Source organism: Desmodus rotundus, chromosome 4, assembly GCF_022682495.2.
Source record: "Desmodus rotundus isolate HL8 chromosome 4, HLdesRot8A.1, whole genome shotgun sequence".
NCBI lineage: Eukaryota > Metazoa > Chordata > Mammalia > Chiroptera > Phyllostomidae > Desmodus > Desmodus rotundus.
In genome coordinates this window covers 151,350,635-151,373,627 of record NC_071390.1, presented here as the reverse complement: position 1 = coordinate 151,373,627, position 22,993 = coordinate 151,350,635, and the positions used below count along the sequence as shown (strand labels likewise).

Sequence of the window (22,993 nt, the reverse complement as noted above, 5' to 3'; positions counted from 1 at the left end):
CCTGTCTGGGGGTGAAGAGTAGAGTTACTGAGGACCTAGCTCCTTAGGACCAGCAGTGATGTCTACAGTTAGGTGCGGGGATCCTTAAGGCCTTTTCTCAAAACTCAATTACCTTCCATCTGCATCTGCCCTAAATATACACTCGAAGTAAAAGACAAGCTGCTTTTGATGCAAACACTGATCTGACATAATTTTGGCTGGCCCCCCTCCAGATGGCCATACTAAATGTCCCCCTGTATCGACAGACAGGAACTTCAACTCATGGAACTTAGTGGCTACTGAGATATAGTCCGGAAATGAAGAATCAGAGATAAGTCTAATTTTAACTGGCCTCACTGTGTGGATGTCATGATATTATCGACCAAGAAAAATAATAAGGGAAATCATGATTGCAAAGGAAAATGAATATTTTAGGTCCCAGGAGGATCTATTGAATTTGGGCGGTTGGGGTTGAGAATGTGAGTTGGGGACGTGACGGGGGCGGGGGGGGGGGGGGGAGGTTGGGCCTCGTTGTACAGATCTGAATGTCATCTGTACAGAGAGGGCCGTGAGGCAGTGCCGTCCAAGGAGGGGGCAGAGGGGAGGTAAAGAAAGCCTGCGACCAGACTCTTGGGGATTGCTCTGTGAGAGGACAAGCAGAGGAGGAGTGTCAGGAAAGACAAGGAGAAAGTGGCAGAGAAGCTGGGAGATAAACGGAAGAAAAGAGCTCATGAGAGCCCTGATTGGCTAGTAAGGCCAAGAGAGGGATAAGCAAGGATAACGGTGGAGTCCCTTTTCCTTTTACACAAAAACATCTCTTCTCTTCTTGAAAACTGATTTTTTCATATATCTTTAAAAGATTTTATTTATTTATTTTTAGAGAGAGGAGAAGGTAGGGAGAAAGAGGGGGAGAGAAACATCGATGTGTGAGAGAAACATTGATTGGCTGTTGCCTCTTGTATACCAGGGGCCAGGCCCGCAATCCAGGTGTGCGCCCTGACCAGGAATCGAACTGGTGACCTATCGGTTTGTGGGAAGATGCCCACCCAACTGAGCTACACCAGCCAGGATGAAAACTGATTTTTAATTTGTACTTTGTTCTATAAAATGGTCCAACTTTTAACACAGCTTATTAAAAACATTTGGAAATTCTTTGAATCCCTCCAGTCTTGTAGTTTCATGACCAACCTCCCAAAGCTGGGCAGTTCTCTGCAGAGTTTGTTGAAATCCGTCCAGCCATCCCACCTAAGTGCCTCCCTCGGTATGAAAGCGTTACTTGCATTCCCGCTGATTTTCACGTTGAGTGTCCTTGTCTTTGTCAGAGCAGAGCTGGTTCTCACCTACGCGGTCAGCTGCCATTGGGTTGCTCTGGGTCTGCATTTGAGTCTAGAAGTTAGAAGGATCTTTTTTAAAATTTTTAAAAAAGATTTTAGTTATATTTATAAAAAGAGGGGAAGGGAGGGAGAAAGAGAGTGTGAAACATCAATGTGTGGTTGCCTTTCACACAGCCCCAACTGGCAACCTGGCCTGCAACCCAGGCATGTGCCCTGACTGGGAATTGAACTGGTGACCCTTTGGTTCATAGGCCAGTCTCAATCCACTGAGCCACACCAGCCAGGGCAGAATTATCTTTTTTTAATTGCAACTGATTCTCCTCTGAATATTTACCCCTATCTTCATGGCTGAAGGGCTCCTGAGTGCTTAGTGAACAGTTTTTATTTGGAAGCTCTGGTAATAATGGTACCTGGATCTTGGAACCCTTTTCAAATTACTTCCCTCCTCCTCTTTCATACTGAAGAGCTGGTTCATCACCACAGAAAGGTAACAATTGTGTTAGGCTTATAATCTCTTTGGAATCACGGTCCTCATTTGCAGCAGTGTCCAGTGGGTCGGAATGCATGTTGCTGTCTTCAGAATCTTGTTGGGAGGGTCGCAAGTGTTCCCTTGAAGGGATCTGGAGGGGAATATTGTTTGGGTCTGTGTCTGCTGCCTCAGTGAAAGGTTCATGTGGACAATCGTCCGAGTCGCTTTCACGATAGGCAGTCTTACCGGGATCCGAGGGAACTTCAGCAGAACGTGGTGGTGTTTGTGGTAAAGTGTCCACGCCGGGAAATTCTAGGTTTGCAAGTGAGCAATGACCGTCTGCTGCTTCAGACTGGAGAGCTGAGACATAATCAGAAACGAACGTGTCTGGGATCCTGTCCCCGGATGGACGATTGCCCAGTGAGCCAGGCAAGGTCGATGCATTCTCAAATTCATTGGTGTTGGCGGCACTTTCCAGATGACTCCAGTACAAACCAGCGTCTGAACCAGAAATGGGAGGTTTTTCACAAAGATCCCCCTGATTTTCACATTTCTCCTGACTCTTCTGGAAGGTGATGTAGTCCTCCAGACTCTTGAATGGCGTCAGGTTGTCCTTCCTCACCCCTGAGTCCTTGTCCCCCGGGGCCTCGCTGCTTCTATGACTCTCCTCACCATCTGCCTGTTCTTCAGGCACATTTCTTCCATCTTCTGAACTTGTCGAACTTAGAGTAAATAAAGACCCTTCATCAGAATCAGAGTCGTAGTTGACGTCCAACTCGTGCTGTGTGTCCCAAGGAGCGGGTTTCTGCACTGGTTCCTCGTTAGCAGGAGTGCTGGGTGGGTCCTTGCCCCACCTGGGAGGAGAGCCCGGTGGGGACAGGTTCATATCCGCTAGATCACTGAGTGTGGCCGAACAGTAGTAGGTGAAATGCTCTTCCTCAGCACCGGCTCCCTCGAGTCGTTGCTCCTGTGTGTTCAGCAAACTAATGGAAGTGCTTGCTTGCATGTCCTTAGAAGACTCCGAAGGCAACTGTTCGGTGCCCCCTCTGTCCTCATCCGCTCCAGTCCACTGTGCTTTTGTATGTGTTTGTGTTTTAGCGAGAGCAGCTGTCGTGTCTCTTGACAGCGGCGGGTCTAACTCATTCGCACCCTTACGGATTGAGTCAGAGCCAGCTGGTAATCTGCCAGCTGTCGCAGGGACCCCCAGTGAATACTGACCAAGAGAATAATTCTGGGCCTCAGTTTCATAATTGATTTCTCCAAGAATACCATTCCTGCAGAGGTGGTCCTGTTCTGCTGAAATGGGTGCGTTGCTGGCAGCATTTGGCGGTCCACGGATAAGGGAACAGGCTGCACTGCCATTTGGAAGCATAGTATCCTCCCTACTTCCTGCCCCAGTGCCATCCCCGCCTAGTTCCCTGCTCTGCCTGCTGCCGGGCTCCTTTCTGCTCATTCCCAGGCTTCTCTCAGGAATGACAGCAGACTGTGGGCAGGCCTCCATCCCCGAGAAAGGGTCTTGGTTCCCACAGAGGTTTAGATCATAGCAAGCATGGTGCAGATCCACCCTCGGGCGCTGGATGTTCCCGGCAGCTTCCATGTCTTTGTAGCCCTCGTTGTAATATGCATGGTCTGAACTAGGTTGTTTCTTTCTGCACCTCTGTTGCCACAGTCTGTCCATATACGGCCTTGCGAAAGCCCCCAGGCAGAAAGCCGCAAAGAACGTGATGAACACCGCTAAGCAGACGGCCAGCGCGAGGTCCTGGGAGGCAGCTTCCTTCCCTCTTGCTGTTTGCATGTCCTGGGTGCTCCTCACCCATCTTGGGGGCCATCTCTGCTGCTCAGGGGTATCAGAGCCTGCGTGGTCCTTCTTCCGCAGGGTAGAAAAGCGCCTGTACCTTCCTTCCCAGGGCCTCACCACTTTGCTCCTTATGAGGCTTTTTGTGTGATTCAGATTGGTGTGAAGATGTTGGATCTCCCTGGAAACTCTGTGTTTGGGAGTCTGCCAGGATGCCTCCTCGTTCCCTGAAAGTGGGGGATAAAACACATTGAGATGAGAGTCCAGTGGTTTTAAAAGCTTCTGTGAGTCCCCCTCCTTATCTAGCCATCTTTAAAGTGCATGTTACATAATGAGAAGCAGCTTTAGTGACTGATTGATGGTCTGGTGCCGGCAGTGTGTATATGGCTGTGCACGTTTACACGTGCCTGCACAGTGTCTGCTGCTCATCGGCCCAGGAGGTGTGTGTTTCTTAGGCTTCCTGACCAATGGCTGCCCATGGGAGGAGAGAAGCCAGACTGGAGGAATAGCCTCATTGCCTCTCCTTCTTCCATACGCTAACCCGTGGCACATTTGTGGGGACACTCCATCAGCGTTCTGCAAAATCTGCCTCAGCATTTCTTCGCCATTCCCCAGGGCTGGTAACAGCAAAAATACCCAGGGTTCTCTGCTGGCTCCTGACATTCTGCCCTTCACGCTCAGAATGCCAGGTGTGGTTTCTAGAGAGGAAAGAAACCAGTGTGGCCAACAAGCCGAAGACTGCTCTCTGGTTTTCATGCATTTCTTCCACACCTGGTGGTGTGGCCGTGTGTCTACTCTAACGTCAGTCCTGAATGGAGCAGAGTCCAGGGCTCATTAAAAGAAATATCTGACTTTCTCCCCCACCCTCCAGTTAGGAGCTACAGATTAAGCCAAGATTATAGTGGAAAAACCTTTCCGGAATGTTCCACTCCAGTGACACATATTCTAGCACTTTGAGAGAGTGGCAGGGAACAAACCAAAGAAAAAATAGACTTTTGAAATATGTGTTTTTTGTTTCTGTATAGGATTATATTTTTAGAGTGTTAGTGAATATTCTAAATGATCATGTTTCAAGTTTTAAAAGTTCTTTCTTTGATTATTCATTAAGAATTTGGATTAAAAATATGACATTTGGGGGTCTTTAGGACAAAATTCTCTCTGTATAAATTTCAGAATTTGCCCACATCCAGTGGTTTCTGAGGTGGTTGACCTAGGTTTCTTTGACCACGTCAGGAAAACCACTCATGAACTGAAGAAGGCAGTCAGGTGCCAGTGGCTGTCCTGTGATGCCCACAGCCCGAGGCTGAGCCGTGTTGTGGGGCGCCGCCACTCTTGCGCTCATTGTCTCAAACAGGACCACATTTTTCGTTGGTATTTTTTTTTTCCAGTTCAGTGCAGCTGGAACCCTTTCAGAGAGAAGAGGTACCTATAGACTTCTTGCAAATTTCATCCCACTTTCTCCTCCAGGATTCAGAAATGAAGTTTTGGAAGGCCACCACGCTCTCGTCACACTGCCATGGGTTGTCCGCCAAGTCAGCGTCCAGTCGGGGAAGTCCTAGAGCGATGGTCATCATCGGCAGGACGGCAGTCAGAGCGTTGCTGCTGAGGTCTACAACCTGCTCGAGCAGAAACAAGTTTAGGACAGTCTGTGAATAAAGACGCAGAGACAGTAAGGAGATACAGATATTGCTTATATCTTTGTGGTGGCAGTAAGAAGTTAGCACTGATTGGAGAGTCAGAGGCTCCGGGATGAAATCTCTGCTTTGTCTCTAAAAGCTCTGTGGACCTCAGCAAGCCGTTAGTTAACTCTCTGCGAGCCTACTGGCCAAGGCCGTTGTTTGGATTAAATGTACCCAAAGCTCTAAGTATGGTGCCTGTATTAGATGCCCAACCATTTTCCCTTCCTTCTTTCCTGGGGGTTGTAATTGGTACTGTTAGATAAAACCTAGGCTCCCCATTGTTTTCAAGGCCTAGAATTAGATACCGGGTCTAAAATATCTAGAATCACGGTGATCTTGAATGTGGCAGAAAAGCCCTGGCCGGATGGCTCAGTTGGTTGCAGTGATGTCCAACGCACCAAAAGTTTTGGGGTTTGATTCCCAGTCAGGGTACAGGCCTGGGCTGCAGGTTTGATCCCTGGTTGGGCACGTATAGGAAGCAATGGATTAATGTCTCTCTCTCACTAAAATCAATAAACATATCCTTGGGTGAGGATTAAAAAAGAGAGAGAGTGGCAGAAGACTGAATGATGTGAACGTACAACACAGAATTGGGGCTGACCAGAAGAAGCAAAGAGAGATCTTTTTTTGCATCAAGGGTAGTAGTACATTTCTCTGCACCTACACTACTCAGTACATACAAGATGACTAATTTTCCAGTCTAATCAACAATGGAGAGGAACCCAGGGAACAAAAAGGACTAGGTGGCACCAGACACTCAGAGGAGGACCCGCTGAAGGTGGATATGGCAGTGGTATGAGGAAGCAGGGAGAGCACAGCTGGGTGGAGCTCCAGCTACCATTTGCAGAGCACAGCTGTGTGCCAGGCATCTTACTGGGTGCTTTACATACATTCTCTCTAAACCTCACAACAAATTCCTCATTTTCCACCCTGACCAATGTGGCTTAGTTGGTTGGGCATCGTCCTGCAAAGCGAAGGGTCGCTGGTTCATTCCCCAGTCAGAGAGCACAGAAGAGGCAAGCAACGTTTCTCTCCTTGTCTTTCTCCCTCTCTTCCCTCGCTCTAAAAATAAATGCATAAAATCTGTAAAAATTTCCTCATCCCCCCCCCCTTTTTTTTTTTTTACAGAGGAGAAAACTAGGCTAGAGCTCACAGTGAATCCCACATAGCCCTAGTAGTAGGCTTGGCTCATAGCAGGTGCTCCGTAAATAGCGGAGAGAGGAATGAAGGAAGGAAAGGGCAGAAGTGAAATCCAACCTGGCTTCTCTGTGTGCCCTCTCCTCCACAACACGCCCTCTTGGAGCCAGAGCTCCCACTGCCCTAGAGTGAAGGGCTGGGTGGGGGAGGCCTGGAGCAGGAGGCTCTAGAGTGGGATCTTGGGGTTTGGGAAGGAGAAAATGCTGATTAGAAGAGGGAACCATAGAAGAAATAGTGAAAATCTTGCTGAAATATAAAAAGAGGGCTAGGGATGATAACCAGAGAGGCTGAATTTCTATAGGTCAATCGTTTTATAAACATTGGGGAAAAGGCAGCATTGACATATTGGGTTCTATGAATCCCTAAGAGCTGAGCCAAATGACCCATCCAATAGCACCGTCACTGAGACCACTCCAGGCAGAATCAGAATTCTCCCTGAACACAGGTAATGAGGGTGGCCTTTCCCATGCTGAGTACCCAAGCAGTCTTGACTTCCAAAGCAAGGATGCTACAAGTAGGAAGGAGGACACTGGGATTGGGAAGAAAATCCCCCCAAAACTTTGCTTTGGCCTGGCTTTGCCTAGGACCAATAATTTTCTTGGGTAGCCCTCCTCAACAACAGAGTGAAACATTTTAATGTTTTTCAGGTAGTTATTTGCTTGTTAGTGCATGTCTGCATTTTTTCCATTCTAGCAGTTATGATATTACAAATCATTGAAATGAAAGCAAACCTGGAGAGAGGCCAGAAAACTAATAAGATAATTCAAGGGAAATAATTCCTGAGAAAAGATTAAAACAGAATAGCCCAATATGGCTGCGAACCAGCCGTCCACCGTCGCTTGACGGGAGTGTGCACTGCGGGAAGCTGGGGGGAAGCATATGCTGCCACACAAATCACTGAGTCTAAGAAGAAGGGAATACGATTAAGAAAGAAGATGCTAATTTGAAATGCCAATGAAACTTAATTTATTCTATCTAAACACGATGATGAATTCATGATTTGAAAACTCTGTCTGGCTTCTAGGAAGATTCTGACAGGGGAAGATACATTGCACTGTGTAAGTAGTAAATACATCTCCTGAGGGGGAAAAATATCTATTTTAATATGCAGCTTTCTGGTACCAAATGTGTTCATCCTGTTCCAAAACCAGTTCTTAAGTTATTACCAGACATATAGAAGGAATAATAGAGAAGGAGAAATTTCATAATTCGGGGCAGGTCAGGTGAATCGAGAATTACAGATGATTGAAAATATTCTTGGGATTGTTTTTCAGTTCGCCTGCAACATCTATTACCTGTGAGCTGCAGAAAGAAGACTTATAAAGGCACAATACAAATGCACAGGAAATAAAACAGACTTGGGGCAGTTACAGATGCAAATAGACTTATAATCAGTACACAATATACTGAATGAGGTCCCCAGGCAATCTGACACCCTGTTTGTGGGGAACTGGGAGGCAGTGCCAAGCTAAGCGGGCTTTCTCATCGGCTCTGGTAATTGGGCAGATTCTGAGTCAGCCCCCGATGACCCTGCCTCCTGGTATTCGTGCCCTTGAGAAATCTCCTCCCTTTGCATGCAGGCCGGGCTTGTGACTTGGTTCTCACCATCAGACTATGGCAGAAGCAATGGGATCTCACTTCAATGATTAACATGACTTGAAATTGTAACGTTCTTCCCTACGAGCGGGCTCCCTCCTTTGCGCTGTGCTGTGAGCTGCGCTGTGGAGAGGCCCAGCGGGCACAGAACTAAGGGCAGGCTTAGGCTGCCGGCAAGCAACTGAGCCCTCAGTCAACAGCCCACAAGGAACTGAATGAAGGTTTCCCCTTCATTTCCACATGAGCTTGGAAGCAGATACCTTCCAGCTGGGCCTTCAGGCGAGGCTCCAGCCCTGGCCAACACCTTGATTGAAGCCTCTTGAGAGGCCCTTGGCAGTGGGCCCAGCTAAGCCCTGCCTGAATTCCTGAGCCCCGAAAGTCATGAGATAATATATGTATGTGGTTTTAGACTACTTAGTCCGTAACAACCTGTTATTGTAGCAATAGGTAAGTAACACACCTATCCGTGATCATCATTCATTCATTCATTCCTTTATTCAGCAAGTGTTTTAAAATATGTACTATGTATTAGACATATGCTAAGCACTAGGAAACAGAATAAACATAGTGTATGTCCTTAAAGAGCTCACCATCCAGTAGAAGGCTATGAGAGTATAGGCATTAACAACTAACCACACTTAAAACTTAATAATTTCAGGTGGATAAGTGCAATGTGAAAAAAGCATGTCGTAAGTGTGTATAGAAGTGCAACTAATTCAATCTGGAAGCCCAGGGAAGGCTTCCTTGAGGAAGTGACATCAGGAGAATTACTAAGCCTGGCTGGTGTGGCTCAGTGGACTGAGCTCTGGGCTGTGAACCAGAGAGTCACAGGCTCGATTCCCAGTCAGGGCACATGCCTGGGTTGCAGGCCCGGTCCCCAGTGGGGGCACATGAGAGGCAACCACACATTGATGCTTCTCTCCCTCTCTTTCTCTCTCCCTTCCCTTCTCTCTAAAAACAAATAAATAAAATCTTTTAAAAAGAGAATTGGTAAGAATTAGCTCTTCCAGGCAAAAGGTTGGCAGGTCGGAGAGGCAGCAGCAAGGCCCTTGTGAAAGCTGAGGAACATTGTAAATACAAAGTGACACAATCAGATTTGTGTGTGAAAGGAGCAGGGTACTGTGGTCATGTTAGAATCCCTATACACAGTCTACATTGATAAGAGCTTACTATATTCCAAGTACTGTTTGAAGCATTTTATATGCACTAAAACATTTGTCACAAAACTCTACGAGGAAGGAGCCAAGCTGTCTCCATTTTACAGATGAGAAAATTGAGGCACAGAAGGACTTGGTCACTTGCCCACAATTGTGTGGCTGGCAAGTGGCAGAGTCCAGGTTTAAACCCAGGTAGCTGGCACCGGAGTCCACCCCCCTCACCATGGCTTCACGTGTCTCCTTTTGATCCAGGAGGGAGTTGGGGGTCGTTCTGGTTGCAAGGGGGGAGCTGGAGAGTTATCTTGCAGCTGTGCTTGAATATTCCTTTACATAAGACTGGGAGAACACCCGCCGCCTATGGGGATTCTGTTGAATATGACAGCCGTTAGTCTCGTGTGGCTGTGGAGCATTAAAATGTGGCTGGTCCAAACTGGGGTGGGCGGTAAGTGTAAAATACACTTGAAGAATTACTGTATTTTCAGACTATAAGACGCACCCCCCGAAATTTGGGAGGAAAATGGGGGTGCGTCTTATAGTCTGAATGTAGCCTACCTGGCTCACTGGGGGTGGGGTGGGGCGGCAGTGGAGCAGGTGTTTTTCCTATTTTCCTCCTCTAAAACCTAGGTGCGTCTTATGGTCCGAAAAATACGGTAGTATGAAAAAGAGAATGTAACATAATTTTTAAATATATATATTGATTGATTATGCTATTACAGTTGTCCCATTTCCCCCCTTTATTCTCCTCCACCCTGCAACCCCCTTCCACCAACATTAGCCCCACTTTTAGTTCATGTCCATGGGTTGTACATATACGTTCTTTGGCTTCTACATTTCCTATACTATTCTTAATGTCGCCTGTCTATTTTGTAGAGAATTTATGCCTCTTATTCCCTGTAACTTTTTGCCCCCCCCATTCTCCCCTCTCCTCCTCCCCACTGATAACCCTCCATGTGATCTCCATTTCTGTGATTCCGTTCCTATTCTAGTTGTTTGCTCAGTTTGTTTTTGTTTTAGTATTTTTAGATTTGGCTGTTGGTAGTTGTAAATTTGTTGTCATCTTACTGTTCATAAGAAGTTTTTATCTTCTTTTTCTTAGATAAGTCCCTTTAACATTTCATATAATAAGGGCTTGGTGATGATGAACTCCTTTTACTTGACCTTATCTGGGAAGCACTTCATCTGCCCTTCCATTCTAAATGATAGCTTTGTTGGATAGAGTCATCTTGGATATAGGTCCTTGCCTTTCATGACTTTGAATACTTCTTTCCAGCCCCTTCTTGCCTGTAAGGTTTCTTTTGAGAAATCAGCTGATAGTCTAATGGGAAGTCCTTTGTAGGTAACCATGTCCTTTTCTCTTGCTGCTTTTAAGATTCTCTCCTTATCTTTAAACTTGCATAATGTAATTAGGATGTGCCTTGGTGTGTGCTTCCTTGGGTCCAACTTCTCTGGGACTCTCTGAGCTTCCTGGACTTCCTGGAAATCTATTTCCTTTGCCAGATTAGGGAAGTTTTCCTTCATTATTTGTTCAAATAAGTTTTCAATTTCTTGCTCTTCCTCTTCTCCTTCTGGTACCCCTGTGATTTGGATGTTGGAATGTTTAAGGTTGTCCCAGAGGTTCCTCATCCTCTTTTCATTTTTTTGAATTCTTGTTTCTTCATTCTGTTCTGGTTGAATGTTTATTCCTTCCTTCTGGTACAAACCATTGATTTGTGTCCCGGTTTCCTTCCCATCACTGTTGGTTCCCTGTACATTTTCCTTTATTTCACTTTTCATAGCCTTCACTTTTTCCTCTACTTTGCGACTATATTCAACCATTTCTGTGAGCATTCTGATTACCAGTGTTTTGAACTGTGCATCTGATAGGTTGGTTATCTCTTCATCACCTAGTTGTATTTTTTTCTGAAGCTTTGACCTGTTCTTTCATTTGGGTCATATTTCTTTGTCTCAGTGAACCTGTTACATTATAAATGGCAGAGCCTTAGGTGTTCACCAGGGTGGGGCAATCCACGTCATTGCGCTGTGATGCTGTATGTGGGGGAGGGGTCTGAGAGGGAACAATGCTGCTTGCTCTGCTCTCTGCCAGTTTTCAGCCACTTCCCCCACTACCCACAAGCAAATTGGCCCCTCTGGTGCTGATTCCCAGGTGGGTGGGTTTGTCTATGTTTTAGGACCCTGTGGGTCTATCCAATGAAGTCTCCTGTGAGGCTGGGAGTTTCTCCTGCAGCCTGAAGCCCCACAGGTGTTTTCAGTCAGAGGTTTTGAGGCTTTATTTCCTTGAACTGGAACCCTGAGTTGCGCAGTGTATCTCAGTCCTCCATTGTTCCTCCAGGTTTATCTGCACGTGAATGTGGGACTGCCCGGTCCACCAGCCACCACCTTGCCGTGAGTCCTCTCCACCCGGCTGCCCATCTCTGCCCCTCCTACCGGTCTGGATGAATGTTTCTTCTTTAACTCCTTGGTTGTCAGACTTCCATACAGTTCAATTTTCTGGCAGTTCTGTTTGGTTTTTGTTTTTAAATTTGTTGTTGTTCTTTTTTTGGTTGTGAGAGGAGGCACAGTTGTCTACCTATGCCTCCATCTTGGCTGGAAGTCCTTAATTTTTATTTTGATTATGTGTGTATGAGGTAATAGTTGGGTACATGGGGTTAACATTAATTACTACAATGAAATTCATCTGCTTACATTTACTTTGAAATCTAGCTACTGGAACCCATCATGCTGCCCACGTGGCTCACAGTCTGTTTCTGTGGATGACCCCAGCCTGTGGGAAGAAGGAGGTGTGTGATGCAGGTTATGGCCTCCAGGTACTGCACCAGAGGCTGCCCTGGTGTTTCTAAAGGGGTGTGGTGGGGAGATTTTGCAATATCCCCCGAAAAGAAAGGGGATGGAGGAATGCATCTGGAGGAGAGGGCTGAAGCCACCAAAGCTAGAGCAGAGCTCTGGGGGTGGGTTCCCCGCCTTCATCTCACTGCACACCTTCCGTGAGATTAACCGAGCGGTGCTGCCAGGGTGCCCTGGATCTGCCAGGAGGGAGCTGGTGTTTAGAACAGCATGTGGTATGTGGGAAGTGCTGTATGAGGAGGAGCTTTTATCATGGTCATTTTTGTTACCCCAGGCCCAGTTTGGGGGTGGAAGCCACAAGGTCATTGGCTTTCAGAGGCCCAAGCAGCCCTGGGTTGCAGACATGTCAGCATCCACCAGTGTGGTGCAGAGGAGCCTCCGCAGGTGTTCCAGACTGCAGGTGGGCCGACCCTCAGGCCCTCGGCCTGCCCTTGCAGCCAAAGATGTGATTTCTCGCCAACTCACAAGTAGAGACTTGTAGTTGGGCTTAATTTGATTTAGGAAAAGAATGTGCCGGTTGTTGCTGCTGAGTGTTATGTTTGAGTAAAATTCATGTCCATTACGGATACCTCTGATTTTTAAGGCAAGAGAGACTTCAGCGAATTTAGGGGGATCTTAAAATAGACTTACATTTTTTGGTGAATAGTCAGTACTACTAGACATGAAGAAACTCTTCAAATATTCTTCTAAGGTAATTGCCCACATGTCTGTGTATTTGAAATATTATAAAACTTATTTTATAACCTGTAATTTTTTGAGGTCCTTGAAGGCTTCTGGATGAATTCTGAATATCTTGTTGCTCCTTAAATAGAGGTTCTCCAGTTGCAGGCAGTTATGAAAATCAGACACACCAACTCGCGATATCCCATTGAATGACAGATCCAAACTCTGTAATGACTTCAGTTTCCACAGTCCTATTAAAATTAAATAGCAGATTAAAGTATAAACTGGGGATTATTGACTGCAACATTGTTTGTAAAGGTAAAAGAGTAGAGACAACCTAAAAGGTTCTCAGTAGAGAAGAGGTTAAACAAAACATGGTGTGTCAATACTATATAATACAACGTAGTCTTCAAAGACACTGGCTGCAGGAGAGGAAAATGCTAAGTTGCTGAACAATGTAGAGAAAGATTCCAGTGCACACGTGAATGCTGAGTGAGCAGGGAAAAGGCCTGGAGGGAAGTGAACTAAGCTGTTGGCAGTCCTTACACTTAGGAGCAGGGTGGTGGGGGAGGTGGGGTTAGAGAAGGAAGGAAACTGTGTCTTTGTTTTATACATCTTTGATTTCTTTCTTTCAATGAACATGTGCTAATTTTATTTATAATAAAAGCATCAATTTGAAAAATCTAATTCTGAAGAGTAAGTAAACATTTATTTGATTGAACGGTAGGTAAAATGGAATAGTTATTTGATGATTTATTTATATGGATGAACTCTGAGTTTTAAGATGTTCTTACTCTATTTTGTAGCTATAGGCTTTCTTTGATCTATGCATTGTTGATGTTACAACTATTTTCTAGGCATTCTTGTGTTTTTTAAAGAATGCTACTTGTGTTCTACCTAGATTTTACGTTCTGGCCAAATCATCTAATTGAGTTGTGATCTCTGCCTTTTTGTCTCTCCCGACACCAGGGAGGAAGCAGGAGGCCCATGTGGCACCGAAAAGAAAGCTGGGGAATGAGGTGCCAGTCACAGCAGTCTTCCAAATTTTATTTGCCATCTGAGTCCTGCAAGGAAGCCCTGAATTTTTACATAGCCTTCTGCTCTGTTCTCACATGTTTCTGTGTCTTTAACCAACTGCTACATAGCAGATCAAGTTGGTTCAATTCCAGAAGGGTTTATTCCTTGCCTGCTGTCCTCAAGGCACTTACTGGGAGACTGATTATGCAGAAAGGCGATGACTTAATTGAAATGGTTGTACATCTATGCTATCATATGTTCATTTCAGCTGTGCAGACTAAGCAAGCGCTCCTTAGGACAACGATGCAATCAAAATATCATGAGCCAGGCGTTTGGTGCTGAAGACAAATATAGCGCAGAATCCTTGTCTGGTTGAGTGATAACACCTAGAAAGTTACTCGTTTTACAAGGCAGCTTATTCCCCCGCTATCCAGCTGTCTTCTCCGTCAGATGGCCAGGCCCTTCAGGGAGGTTTGGCCTTTCTGAATAGTGACTGTATCCAGTTAGCCAGAGGTCACAGTGTTGGGCGTGCATGGCTGTGTAAAAATTATAGAGCTGACAATAAAGATTTAATACAAAAAAACTGCATTTCTAGCTTCTCGAGAAATTGGAAGTTTCAACTGGCACAGGGCAATGTTTGGCTGGAGATGAATGAAGCCTGCCTGTTTCAGATGGGGCATGCATGAATAGAAAAAATATGACTTCTGTGTACTCATGTCTCTATTAAAAGTAGGAAGACAAAGGATAGGCCAAGAAGCAGGAATGATTTTAAAAAGTGGGAGATAACCAAGGCTGATATTTAGTTGGCATATGATAGTAGGAAATGTTTCCATGTTGATTGGTAAATTAGCCATTGCCGAGTGCTGGGAGCTACCCCACTGTCCTAGGCACTTCAGGATTTCCCCCCGGAAAAAAATTGTTTCCTTGTGGGGCGAAGAATATTCCTACGTGCTTTAATAGGCAAACATATGGGTTTGTGAGGAAAAAACGCAATGCAAGACACCAATATGAAAGCAGCTATCATTTCCTTGACATTTTTGTGATGCCTGCGTGGCGCATGCCAGCCTGAGAACGTACGGCTCCTGCACCTTCTCGGTGCCTCATTAAACTGAATCTGTACCCCAGGAGTTCAGTGGAGGGGAGGTCACATCTAGCTTTGGAGTAGAAGGAAGAACTTATTTTAAAACCCCACTTTACTTGTGTACTCTTTTTATGCTCTGAGCATTTCACCAACATCTCCTTCTAATCCTCACAAAGCCCTGGGGGTTACTACCATTTTGCAAATTGCAAAACCTGGGCGCAGCAAGTTAAGAACTTGCCCTAAATCATGGTGGGTAGAGCTGTGGAGCTGGGATTGAAACTCAGATCTCTTAAGCCTTCATTCCCATTTAAGCATGCCCATTTTTTACCAAAAAAGGGAGGAGAAGAAGGGGGAGGAGGAGGAGGAGAGGGAGAGGGAGAGGAAGAAAGAGAGGGAGAGGAAGGTCAAGGCTCTGAAAGATAACTTGAGTTTAGAAAAGGGAAAAGGAGGCTAGGGGCAGGGCTCTCTACCCAAGAGAATAGAATTGGGCCATGGAATTCATAAAGTTGCCAAATGTATTGGAGATTGTTTAGTGATTCTACAATACTTGCATCATATGGCGAATGGGGTACTTAAGATCTTGTTTTATTCCATCTCTGTTTGTGACTTTTGGTGTGAATCAGGAAGTCCTTAGATCACCTAAGGTCTTCATGCCTCAGTTTCCACCCTTAAAATTCTCGCAGGTGGAACAGAAATCTATCTTTGATTACTTTGATCTTCAAGTATTTGAGCTCAGTGGAAGCCAGGTGTAACAGTTTAGATGATTGTTCAGCAAACATTCACTTTACTATGAGCAGAATATACTTCCCCATCCTGAAGAGTTTGGCCCTGTGACTTGCTTTGGCCAATGAGATGTTAGCAGACATGATGTGAGCAAAGATTTGAAATGTGCTTGTGTGACGGGGGTCGGTCTCTTGCTTCTGCCAAACAACTCTGTTACAAAAATAATGTTTCCTGGTTAGCCCGCTGATCCAGATTATCAGAGACATGACTTTAATTGTTTGGGGTCTCTCCAGGGGGAGTCAGGAAATTTGAGGACTTTTGCATGATACTTGGCTGCCATTCTGAACGGGGGAAAATTTGCTCTATTAAAAATGTTGTGTGGCGAATCAATGTTAAGGAGGTGGGTATTCAGGTGAGTAAAAAAATGTTAGGAAGCGCATTAGCTGGAACTTGGATATCAGAAGGTAGATTCTACGTGTCAAGAGAGTCAAATGTTGAAAGAGAGTCAGGAAGAAAATAGGGAGGCCCTTTTGGGAGATGGAATTATTTATTGAATTGCTTTCTGATGACCACATAGGCCACGGGAGGCAGGAATTTGATTAGCCTTTGAGTTTAAGTGGCCAGAAGCAGTTTTATTGCTTCCAAAAAATTATCTCAGTGTTTATTAGAAGAAGGCCACAGAAGGTATGCATAGACATTACACTACCTTAGAGATGCTGCTTTGGACTCTGGAAATCTTAAATGTTCTCCCACGTATGATACCTGGTAACACAGAACAGTAATATTCAGGGGTCGTGGCTTCAAGTTCAAAGAGTATTAAGAATTGGAACAGAATTTGGAATGGTCCTAGATATTTATTGATGAGGCCAGCCCTTCATGTGGTCAAATCAATAGAGGTGAGCCAAAGACATTGCCCTCTTGCTTAATAATATGCATTCATTCATTTTGTTGCTTTACAACTTGAACTGATTTTGAAAACACTGGTTATTAGAATTTCCATTATCCAGTAGCAATCAGGTTAAAATGCCTAATTCCCTACAAATGAAAAGTACCCTGTACTTTTGTTTTTACAATACATGAATATGTTTGGTTTTTTTTCCTCCACCAATTTCAAGGTCAGGTATTATTTCATCTCATTTCCAACACATTTATCTCTTGGGTTCTGAAGTTTAGTGTGTTCATTAATGTCAGGCTGTTGCATCTGGTCCATCAACCGAACAGGAATCCCAGGGAGAGTTGGGCCCCGAAAGGTTTCTAGGCCGCCTGCGGGCACTCCCGCAATGCTGCTTGGTGAAGGCGGGGTGGTTTAACTGCAGACCCACCCCACCTTTTCGAATGTTTAGAACTGATTCTCTGTTATTGACACTGTGTTCCAAACCTATGGGAGAGGAGCAATCGTGAAGCCGAAATTCACAGCTGGCTTCTGTCTTGTAAACTGTGCCGGTTGGCACCTTTTCTGGGCGTTTCCCTGGCCTGGAGCCTATTGGTGGCATCACAGCTGCCTCTGAAGACAGGAGGGCTGACAGTGGCTTAGTCAGTGTGGTAGTCACCCTCACAAAAGTGGACTTTCGCGAGTGAACGCCAGTTTTTGTTGGCTCTATAAACCGTCACCGTTTTAAGGCACACGGGACACGATTTACAAAAGTGCACGTGAGCCGCAAGGCCAGCTGCTCGACTGCTGCTTTGTGAGATGTCTCTGCGTTGTTATTTTAGACCCAAGCGGGCACCTACATGGGCAGTCGGACACAAATGTTTCTTGGCTCGATAATTACAGAAGGCGAGGAGTTTTATCTACTGCAGTAGTCCGGTAACATTCTAAAAGCTAACTCGAGATTCCGACACAACCAGATTTAGTACTTGTTTCTAAATAAACTTATTCTCAGTTTGTGCCACAGAGTAATAATGACTAATATTTGCAAACTACTTTACAAGGTTACAAAGTACTTTTCATATATTTTTAATAGCTCCTGTTGAGTATGCCAAATACTATGTTAACTGAGGTTCTTGAAATGCATTTTTTCTTTATTCCTCGCCACAGTTGTACGAGGACATTTCACATTGTCCAGATGCTGCCTTTAAATGGGCTTAGAGTCAAGGAGTCAAAAGCAACAAAGGGAATGTCAGAGCGAGCTAGCTACTCCCTCCAGGAAGCCCCTCCTCTCACCTTCTTTTCCCTTCACAATGGGATTTTAAAGTCAGAGTTATTCAGCCATAGTCACCAAATCATAAAATGGGAGGGGATGGCAGAAGGGACTCAATTTAGTAAAAACTGAAAATGTGTGTCGCTTTTGGAAAAATAATTCCTATCACAAAATGCTATGGGTAAAAGAACTCTGCATTATATCCAATTAGATTCTGGGCATACGCTGGTCCATCACCCATCTGCTTCATTCATCTCTCTGTGGTTTCATTTGCTAGAATTCGAATAGAATTTCAGACACCGAATTCGTCATTTCACTTCTTTTTTTTCTCCTTTGCACGTGAAACATTTTCCCTGATATTTTGGGATGCCAAGTGGAAGCGAGAAAGAGAAGGTGGGGTTGTATCTGCACTGGATAGGGATGTTTGGTCCTCAAACGGGACTGTATTTGCCCTGACCTTTAATTAGCTCTGGGGACTTGACTGCCGTAAGGAGATACATTCAGCACTTTTCTATTTACTCATGTGGTGGGATAATATCTGAAGTATTCATCTTTTACCCCTCTGTTTCCCTCTTTCCCTTGCTCTCCATTCACGCAGAAAGCTCCGTCTGTGTGAACTGTCTCAGGCCAGGTACATTGCAAGGCACAAAGCAGAGGCGCTCACAGTCTTTCCGGCTTTTGTACTCCAAAGGTCTAAACTTTTCGAGGAAAGGAATTTCTAGAACTAGACACGCGATTTTGAAGAGACAAAAAGGGTGAAGGATTTTCTACAAACTGAAAAAGCCTGAAAAGAAATGTTCTGTGACTAACGGGGTTAAGAAACAGATGGACGTGTACAGACACGCACATTGTGATGCCCCGTCAGGGTACACGATTCTAGAGCTGTGGTACACATCTGGGAAAAGGCAGAGGAAAGCTCACAACAGACTGACGTTAAGTACGAGTACCCTACACCCCACCCCCAGCTGATCCCAGTGGAATGTGGCCTCAGAATCAGAAACTGCTGAGTTACAGACAATAAAAGGGTACATCTCCAGTACAGGTGAATCTGTGGGTTGAGATTCACATCCACCATAATAGTTAAAGACTGTTATATCACATGAATATGTTTAGCTATAATGATGTTCATCAAGGAGGAACAAAAAGCAAACAAAAAGGAAATAACCTAAATGTTGTTTGATTCAATCAATTATAATGCAGAAAGTATTTAAAATATTATTTATAAGATTGCTTAGATAAAAAGCATTCAAAATATTGTGATATGAAAATGTTATGAAATATTATAGAAAGTGTAATCCAATTTGAAATAAAAAATACATATGTAGACATAAAGAATGAAATTAAAGAATATATGTTATGTGAAGGACTTAAATGTTTCCCTTAAAATTTTTCTTCAAATTTTAATGTTCTAGAAATAACAGATATTCCTTTTTATAACAAGAACAGTACAGTAAAAATTTTCAAATAAGTGTAATGAGTTTACACGTTACACTGGAAATACCGCACATGGCTTTTATGGAAAGAGGAGGGAGAGAAGACTCCTCCCCTTCTCTCACAGCTCTGCTGGTGTGATGACCGGGTGGATTGTTCCTTCACCCCTTCGGACTATTATTCTCAAAATGATGCTTAAAACAAGCTAGAAGTTGGAGAAAGAGCAAAAAATAAAAAAATATGAAAAGTGGAAACTGAGGAGAACTAACTATGCATAATTGGGATGGAAATAAATGACAATACCCTTACGCTTTCTTTTTTAGCATGTAGTATCTTCGATAAAGTAGGCACTTGGCAAATAGTGACCAAGACTGACAGCAAACAAGGAAAAGAGACCGTCTAGCACTGCTGGCTATAAAAAGGGCAAAGGAAGCTCTGGCTGGTGAACCCGATACATTTTCTAAATAACACATTGGGGGATTAGTTAAGGAACTCCAACCTGTAGATGACTGAATGTCAGAATGGATGAGAATTTATTTTAATAGGAGGATATGTGGAGGATCCTGTAAGAAACCAGGATAAGGAATTCTGATTTTGACTTGATAATAAGAAAGATTATGTAGTAATATAGAATATTAGCATATTTCTAGTCTATACTTGGAGGACAACTGGACAGGTAGAAGCAAAATGTATTCTAAGAAAAAATTACAAATATGGCAACAGATTTAAATTGTGTTACATACTGAAATTATCTGAACTAGTTATTTCTCAGAGCTTTTCTATATTTAGTCACAAATTGATGGTAATCAAAGTAGGTAATTTACAATCATGCATTATTATTTAGCCCTTAAATACCTCCTAGTGTTTCTCGACAAATCAACGTAACATTAATGAGAAGTTTGAATAGCTTTCACTACGAATTCCACATTTTATAACTTCCAATTCCATGAAGAAACTCCTGTATTATATTTGCTTGGATCCAACTGCTCTACTTTCATCAAAACTGAAAGCGAACATGGAATTCCCACTGACATAAAACATGAACTCTCCACGTACTCATTGCTGGTCTAGTACTTACCCTTGGGAACGTCACTGAGTTTATTTCCTTGAAGAATTAGCAACTTTAGATACGGAAGCCCGTTTCTCCAGCTGCTTCTGGGGCATTTCGCCTGGGAGGACTTAGGACAGGGTAGATCCAATGAGATGGAGTGGATGGCGTTGTGGCTGAGGTTTATTATTTCCAAAGCGCGTAAATGTGCAAGAGAGCTCAAGGTTATTGTTGCTATGAGATTGTTACTGAGGTCCAGATTTTTAATATTCTGTTCTTTGTCCATGGGAGATTGTAAGAGAACCCTAAGGAAATTGGAACTCACATCCACTGTGGCTGCTGTCTGTGACACGTCACCAGGTATATCATGCTTTCCCGTAAAGGAACAATTTGTCAGGAGGCAGCCATCCCACTGGCAAGCAGCATTGGAAACAATACTGTGTTTTCTTGGTGGGTTTGTCATCGCTCCAGTAAAATAAAGACCTACAGCCACGGTAATGACTCTGAAACACAGGTTGTTCATAATGCCTGGAGGAAGGAAAATGAATCGACTTATTTATTATAACTTGTGTAAAAACAGCAAATAAGCAGAAAATGTACTTTTCAATTTAAGACTGAGGAAAATTACCTTGCCTTGATTGCCAATTTAACTGAATGTTTGATTTCTTAGAGATTTCTTAGAACGGCATTAAAGTGTTGCTACCAAAAACGGTACAGCTGGAGTATAAAATTACGTTTATGTCACATGCTAAAGAGAGAACCCCCAGGTTTTCAGAAAATACGTATTCACTTGGCCTCACCTCTGTCTGCTTCTCCAGGCCCGTTCACGCTGCAGTCTGCCTTGGAGTGAGGGGAACTACCAATACTAAAGACGTCTCTGCTTCCCTGCTGGTCGTTAGTGCAAAGTCTAGCAGCCACAACAGTGCAATCAACCACGGTTTATTACGTGAGCGACTCCAGCTGCACTGAACTGTGGAACTGTGTGGGTGGGAAGTCCAACTCCAACAAGAGATTCTTTATGCTTTCTTTTTAACGACTAGAAGAACGGCAAGCTTTGTCTCCGTGACTTATCAAACCCTTTGGAAATCACTTAGATATCCCCAACAGAAATAAAATGGTTGTAGAAGGGCGCTCTGCCTCAGAACCATGAAGAGGTCATACGATGTATGAAACATCAAGTGCCTTTATCACCAAGGATTTTTGAGAAGCAATTAAGTTTTAAAACAATATTTATACATCTGAATGGTTAAATATATACACACAATTTTTTAAAAAACTAAATAATTTTCGTGACTAGTTTTAATGACTAAATTCTATTAAAAAACCAGTGAGCATACAAATAAGCACATTATTCAGTATGTAGGTTTGCAACAAATTGTCCCTTCCTATCTGTTCTACTGACACCATTTTAATTCATCACTAGGCCTCTTGATCTTCCTTCTTCCGGCCCATCTTGCAAGACTCCGAAGGGTTATTTCCCCATAATACTGGTTTCCTCCTTTCATTCCCTCATCCAAAATCCTCGAAGGGCTGGCTCCTTAGTGCCTGGAGTGCACACGCCGCCTCCAGGTGGCCTCGGGGCTTCGCATTACCTGGCTGACCTGCTGGCCACGTAAATCCCTGGGAGCCCCTGCGAGAGGAGGCTGCGCACAGCACTGCGTGCCTGTGCCCCATGCCCGCGTCAGTTGTCAGTTCATTTCCATTTCCAAGCTCTACGCCCTTTCCTCTCCTCAGTCCGCATCCTACACAACCCACTCAAATCCTAGGGCCTGAAGACCGCCCTCCCCTTTTTTTCTGGCTTTAGCCTCTGTTTTGTCTTTTCAGAAATCTTTCAGTAGATACTTACTGAATGGATGAACGCATTACTGACATTAGGCATTTTAGTAACATTCAGTCTGACAGAATATCAGCATTATCCTGCATTGCTGTTTCTGTTTTGTGTCTTTTTTTAACTCCCCAAAGACAGTAAGCTCCTTGAAGGTACGGGCCATGATTTCCATGTGATATGTTGGATATGTAAAAATTTTCCATCAAGTTCAGATGAATGAATGGAGTGAATAATGAAATTTACCAGGTAGTTTTTAGACTTTTCATAGAAGGCCAATCCTCCATGTTCTGAAGGGCATCTACATTCAGGTACACAGCCACGAACTGCAAAGATGCCCTGCAGGGTGCAGAAGTGACTATTTTTATAGTGTGGCTCTTACACAATACCAGAAATTGAATTAATTTCTTGCTGGAAAGATATCATTTCTATAATTGAAAGCTGCAATCATTTTACATGCAACTGTACACCACCAAGTTAACATAATAATATCAGAGACCAAAAACACAGTAATTCATAGGTACATTACTTTGCAGTATTGAAGAGAAATGGGGTTAAAAATACTTATTCTTAAGGGGACGTAAGTTAAAGATTTTCACTGACCTGGTTCTTTCTAAGTTGAAGGGATCTATACATTAACTAATACATTTGAGTTCAAAACAGGTAGTGATAAACTTATGTTCTAAAGTAAAAGCTAGTAAAGAAAAATGATATATACTCATATAAGCTTACATGTATTAGGTAAGAAGCCCTCGGAACTTCAGGAAAATTTTATGGGGAAATTGAAAACAGGTAAAATATAATCCTTCCAATGGACGTATTCAAGCTGAAGTATGAGGAAGCAATTGGAAATACTGGGTGTATATGGGTGTCAGTGACAGAGGAAGAAGGCAGTAGAAGAAACAGGAAGTAAAAGGAAGGTAAGTGAGAACAATTAGAAGAAAAAAACAGGAGAGGCTGTTTTTGGTAAGATGTGGAAAGAACACAGCGGTAACACTGTTTCTAAGGCATACCTTA

At 43.9% G+C, this 22,993-nt stretch overlaps 1 protein-coding gene across 2 annotated transcripts; it reads right to left on the bottom strand.

Moving 5' to 3' along the window:
* Positions 1-1,047: 1,047 nt before the first annotated feature.
* LRRC66 (leucine rich repeat containing 66) lies at positions 1,048-21,056 on the bottom strand. 2 transcript variants are annotated; one of them, XM_071221296.1, is made up of 6 exons: positions 20,952-21,056; positions 20,182-20,679; positions 12,792-12,961; positions 5,004-5,193; positions 2,029-3,804; positions 1,048-1,365 (listed from the first exon to the last, which is right to left on the bottom strand). In XM_071221296.1, exons 2-6 carry the CDS (start codon positions 20,672-20,674, stop codon positions 1,328-1,330), a joined length of 2,667 nt encoding a protein of 888 aa, XP_071077397.1. In that variant the 5' UTR covers positions 20,675-20,679; positions 20,952-21,056; the 3' UTR covers positions 1,048-1,327. The 2 variants fall into 2 exon arrangements, with proteins under 2 accessions (XP_071077397.1, XP_071077396.1); XM_071221295.1 differs by having other exon boundaries at positions 1,048-3,804.
* Between the last annotated feature and the right edge of the window lie 1,937 nt (positions 21,057-22,993).

Bases quoted from the DNA above. Each gene is read 5' to 3' on its own strand.
- LRRC66 (XM_071221295.1), bottom strand. From the start codon at position 20,674: ATGAACAACCTGTGTTTCAGAGTCATTACCGTGGCTGTAGGTCTTTAT. The intron at 12,962-20,181 runs GTAAGTACTAGA...TAATTTTAATAG, and splicing joins ACTCAGTGACGTTCCCAAGG to GACTGTGGAAACTGAAGTCA. The intron at 5,194-12,791 runs GTTATAAAATAA...CTGCTCGAGCAG, and splicing joins AGGACCTCAAAAAATTACAG to GTTGTAGACCTCAGCAGCAA.